The following is a 4,883-nucleotide window of genomic DNA, read 5'->3' on the forward strand; positions in this document are numbered from 1 at the left end:
CTGAGCTGAGGAACACTGCTGTCTTGTGAAGTCGCGGTGGCCTTGTTGGTGCCCACAGGGCTGTGTGGATGGAGGAAGCTGTCCCTGCCCGGCGCATGCCCCGGTCATCACAGGGAGGGCAGGCCCTGCCCCGCCTCTCACAGGTCTGTTGCAGGGACTCCGGAGACCATTCTGGGAGCTGTGGATGGGGGCGGAGGCTGGGGTCTGGTGCGGTGTCCAGGGTGCAGTCCGGCAGGGCCTGAAGACTGGCCCTAGACTCCCTTTTCCAGAACACCAGGTGTGGCCACCTGGGGCTGAGGTACACAGTGGGGCCTCTCGGAAGCCACCGTGTAGTTTTTCACAGGCACGTGTATTTTGCTGAAATAAAGGTTTTAATCGGGTGTTTTCTGTGGCAGCTGCCAGCCTGGAAGGGGCCAGGGAGGGGACACAGCCCCGCAGCGTGGCCCTGGGCCTCCTCCCAGGGGAGATGTGAGGAAGGGAAACCCCCTGCCACGGGGCCCCGCGAGGTGGGAGCCCAGGTGGTCTTCACGACAGGCTGTGCCGACACTCAGGCATCGAATGACCGTGTCGTGTCCACCTGCAGCCCAGGGCAGTCCAGGAGAACGTTCCAGATGACGGACGTGTTCTTGAGCTCTGAGGTTCCACACGCCAGCCCCACGTGGCCACCAAGCACTGGAAACGTGGCCCATATGCCTGTGGAACTGCGTTTTGTTTGAGACAGGGTGTAACCCTGCGGCCCAAGCTGGAGTATGGTAGCACAATCGTAGCTCACTGCAGCCTTGACTTCCTGGCCTCAAATGATCCTCCCGCCTCAGCCTCCCAAAGTGTTGGGATTACAGGTGTGAGCCACTGTGCCCAGGTAATCTTTTAAGTTTTTTGTAGAGGGGAGGGGTTTCTCTGTGTTGCCCAGGTTGGTCTTTTAACTCCCGAGCTCAAGCGATCCTCCTATTTGAGCCTCACCGCAACCTCCACCTCCTGGGTTCAAGAGATTCTCCTGCCTCAGCTCCCAAGTAGTTGGGATTACAGGCATGAGCCACCACGCCCAGGTAATTTTTGTATTTTTAGTAGAGACAGGGTTTTGCCATGTTGGCCAGGCTGGTCTCGAACACCTGACCTCCAGTGATCTGCCCACCTCGGCCTCCAAAGTGCTGGGATTACAGGCGTGAGCTACCGCACCCGGCCTCCAGCATGTTCTCATCTTCCCAAACTACGACTGTGCACATGACACACGCTGTCCCCATCCCCGTCCCCACCCCCGGGCACCCCCATCCTGCTTCCGGGCTCTGACGACTCTAGCGACCTCCTAGGAGTGAAATCAGTGTTTGTCCTTTTGTGTCTGTCTTGCTTTGGCCGAAACGATTTTGAAAACACATTTGGAGAGAAGGGGAAGCACCGTCCCTGTCACTCACACACCATCACACTTAACCTAAAGATCCCTGCGGGACTGCACTGCGCCATCCCCGGCCTGGGCGTCGGGAGCCTTGCAGACCACCGATCACACAAGGGTGAATTACATCCTCATAAAGCTCTTGTGAAATAAACACAGGCGGCTGGGTGAAACTTGGGCAGGCGAGGCCTTCTGAAATCAGACAAAGGGGGAAGTAGAGCCAGATCCCAAACGTCTATACGAGGAACTGGCCGTAAACCACAGCTGCACACACCAGAGAACTACTCCACACCCTCACGGGAAGGGAAGGGAGGGAGACACGCTCACGCCTGACCCAGGAGCACAAGTGGGAGGGCGGGGTGAGGGCCTGGGGAGGCGCTGACCTCCAAAGCCAGGGCCAGAGAATGCCAGCAGGAGGGCCTGCATGCCAAGCCGACCTCCGTGTGCTTGGGGAGACACAAGGCCACCTGCTTAAATACCTTTTCAGTAGGCCTGGTTTTCATATCAAGCGAATTTATTTGCTGAAAACATCTTTAACGTTTGAAAACACCCAACCTCCTACAACAACCGAAAACTCCAGAGCTGGAATCTCACACCCTGGTGGCTCGAGGGTGTGCACAGCTGTGAATGGAGTAAGGAGCCGAGGCTGGGCGGGGGCCACCACGCATCAGGGCCCCCGAGGAAGGGAAGACAAGGGGTAGAAGGCTGAGAGCCCGGGAGGAAGCAGTGGCTGGTGGGAGACCGGGACCCCAAACCCCCAACAGAGGGGGCCCGGCACCAACTGCCCCCAGGTGACCTCCCTCAGGGGCTTTATCTCTTCTGAGGCTGCATCTTGCACAAATCCACACGTGAATGGGGCCGGCTGGGCCTCACCCCAGGACGGGAGAACTTGGGTGAAGGCCACCTGCCTTGGGGAGTCCAGAGCAGCAGCAGCCGGGAGAGCTGGGGGGCTGGACTCTGGCAGGGCAGGGGCGTCCGTCCTGCAGGGATGGGGGTCACTGTCTGTGTGTCTGCCTCTAGGGGCTGGGAAAGAAGTGAAGGGTGGTCACACGAGTGGGGCAGATCTAGTCGGCCCAGGACAGCCCAACGTCCACTACTGAGCGATAAGGAGGTGCAGGAGGCCCGGCGGGAGGAGGCCCAGGCCACAGTGCAGAGGCTGGGCGGCTCACTTGTGCGCAGCGGTCACACAGGTGTGGGCAGTGGCTGTGACCTCAAAGGAACTGTGTCAGCATCAGACCAGGCCGAGCCCCACCCCTGGGCTGAGTGTGAAGTGGGGCTGCCTGACAGGACAGCACCTCGCCAGGACCAGAGTCCAGGGGAGCTGCGAGGTTCTCACATGAGCAAAGGCTGTCCCGCTCCTGACTCAGGCCAGTCCCTCCCCAGGTGCCCACTCCAGGAAGGGTTGGCCTGAAACCGCCCCTCCTCTCCGAGCGCTGGGGTCTCCGGGCAGGTTTCTAAACCCTCTTCTGGAAAGGCCCGCCACACACCCGCCCGTCTCTCGGGTCTAAGGTGGGTCAGTGGTGGGGGAGACGCACACCCCGCGTAGTCAGGTGGGGGCTGGAGATGTCCTGGGAGCGCCTGGTGGCCCAGCTGGGCTGGTGCTAGGACGGGTTTGCTGCTGGACGAAGTGAGAACAGCTTGGAGGGGACGACACCCCCGCCTCTTGACCCCACCTCAGTGCCTGTCCCTCTGGCCATCTCACCTGTCAGGCGGTGGCTACTGCACCAGCCGGTAGGTGATGTACCTGCCCGCCGTCTCGCTGGGCCGGATGATCTTCACCACCTGCAGAGGCAGAGAGCAGGGGCTGGGAACACCTGAGGGGCCTCACTGCAGTCACCAGACAGCAGGCGGGCAGCCCACGGGCTGGGGATGGCCGGCAGGGGCCCAAAATGCTGACCCTGGGCTGCAGGACCCGCTCCCCGGGAACCTGGGTCACGCTCTTCTCTGGGCCTAGTGACCCTGGCTTTAAGAGGGGGAGACTGGGGGTGTGGTCTCGAGGTCCCCTCTAGGCCCTGTGTTGAGGGGCAGGGGCTGTCACGGAGGAAGAGAAGCCCCTTCTCTGAGTGGTCAGCTCAAAGCAGCCCCAGGGCCCCTTCTTCCTGCAAGGCTCACCTGCCCACGCTTTATCCCAAAGTAGCGCGCCACAGGGTCCCCCGCCTGGATCCTGGGCAGCTGGTTCTCTCGGAGCTTACTGGGAAGCAGGGTCAGGAAAATGCCAGACGGAGCCGTGGAGTGGGAGGGGGACGCAGAAGTCTCAAGGGACAGGGGCTGGAAAGGATACTATCGGGCCAGCAGCTCTGTCACCTCCTCCTTGGTCATGACGACGTGCTCAGGGACCAGCTGCCGAGAGAGGAAGCCACCAGGCATCACCGAGGGCTGGCCAGACCCCACGGCTCCCAGGCGCCACCACAGCCCCTGTGCCTCCCTCCCCCGACCCCCGCTGCACAGGCTTCTGAGGCAGACGGGCAGGGCACAGCCGCCTCCCGCTGGGACCCCTCCTGCCATGTCGGTAGCACTAGGGTCCCTCCACACCCCCAACAGTCCCGGTTCTACAGGCTGGGGTGGGCCTGGGGATCTGCATTTCTAGGAAGCTCCCGGGTTTGGCTGCTGCAGGTCCCGGGCCACCCTTTGAGAACCCCTGTTCTCCACGCACTAACGGGAGCACCCACCCTGGGCCCCAGATCCCACATCTTCCCGGCCACCCGCAAACCCTGCATCTCTGCCGGCCCCACGCAGGCTCCACGGCGGGCGCCCACCTCGTGCTCCGTGATGTTGATGAGCAGCTCCTGCTGCAGAAACTGCTCCAGGATGTACTTGGGGGCCATGTCGACCAGGGACTGGAAGAGAGAGGCGCCCAGACAACCCCAACTCCATTTCCTGCCTCAAGCTACATAGAGCTTACTCGCGTGCCCCAACACACCCCACGTCATAAATCAGAAAACCCCACTGCCAGCCCCCCCACCAGCCTCTCCGCTCAGCAAGGGCCTCTGTCATGAGCAGTGCTGAGGCCGTGGAAACTCGGACATGTTTCCATCCGTCACACGCCTCTAGGGGCGGCCCTCAGAGCTGCAGGGTGACCTCTTCCCCATACGGGGTGCCGCTTTGTGTGACTGCGTGAACCCCGCAGCCGGTGGGCCAGGGCCTAAACTGCTCTGCTGACTGCCCATCACAGTACGGCAGCCTGGCTCAGGAGTGTCCAATACACAGACGGGGAACACGCCCCGTGCCGGGCCTCCTCTGCATGTCCCCCTGGACATTGGCTCAGGACAAAGAACCTCCGGCTCCCGCAAGCCGCACCAGGCCGAGGGCTGCAGCACACAGGCACTGGCGAGAGAGGCATAGTGCCCTCCGCCCTCACGCCCCTCCCGAGCGCCAGGGGAGGACGGCAGCTGCCTGGGGTGGGGCTGGGGTTCAGCAGTGGGGCCATGGACGGGGTGGGAGGGAGGTGGTCAGGGCTTGTCAGACATCCGGGCCACATCCTCCAGGGCACCCTGAC

General features: G+C 62.2%; 1 protein-coding gene across 1 annotated transcript in view; it reads right to left on the reverse strand.

Annotated features, from left to right (window-relative positions):
* Positions 1-1,880: 1,880 nt before the first annotated feature.
* POLR2E (polymerase (RNA) II (DNA directed) polypeptide E, 25kDa) overlaps positions 1,881-4,883 on the reverse strand; it is a 19,076-nt gene continuing 16,073 nt past the window's right edge. The window contains exons 4-8 of the mRNA XM_011997461.1: positions 4,144-4,264; positions 3,669-3,727; positions 3,500-3,578; positions 3,090-3,169; positions 1,881-2,410 (exon numbers count right to left, since the gene is read on the reverse strand). Coding sequence (XP_011852851.1) covers positions 3,104-3,169; positions 3,500-3,578; positions 3,669-3,727; positions 4,144-4,264 — 325 coding nt within the window. The 3' untranslated portion in view covers positions 1,881-2,410; positions 3,090-3,103. The remainder of the gene's footprint in view (positions 2,411-3,089; positions 3,170-3,499; positions 3,579-3,668; positions 3,728-4,143; positions 4,265-4,883) is intronic.

This window comes from Mandrillus leucophaeus, unplaced genomic scaffold, assembly GCF_000951045.1.
Source record: "Mandrillus leucophaeus isolate KB7577 unplaced genomic scaffold, Mleu.le_1.0 Scaffold54, whole genome shotgun sequence".
NCBI lineage: Eukaryota > Metazoa > Chordata > Mammalia > Primates > Cercopithecidae > Mandrillus > Mandrillus leucophaeus.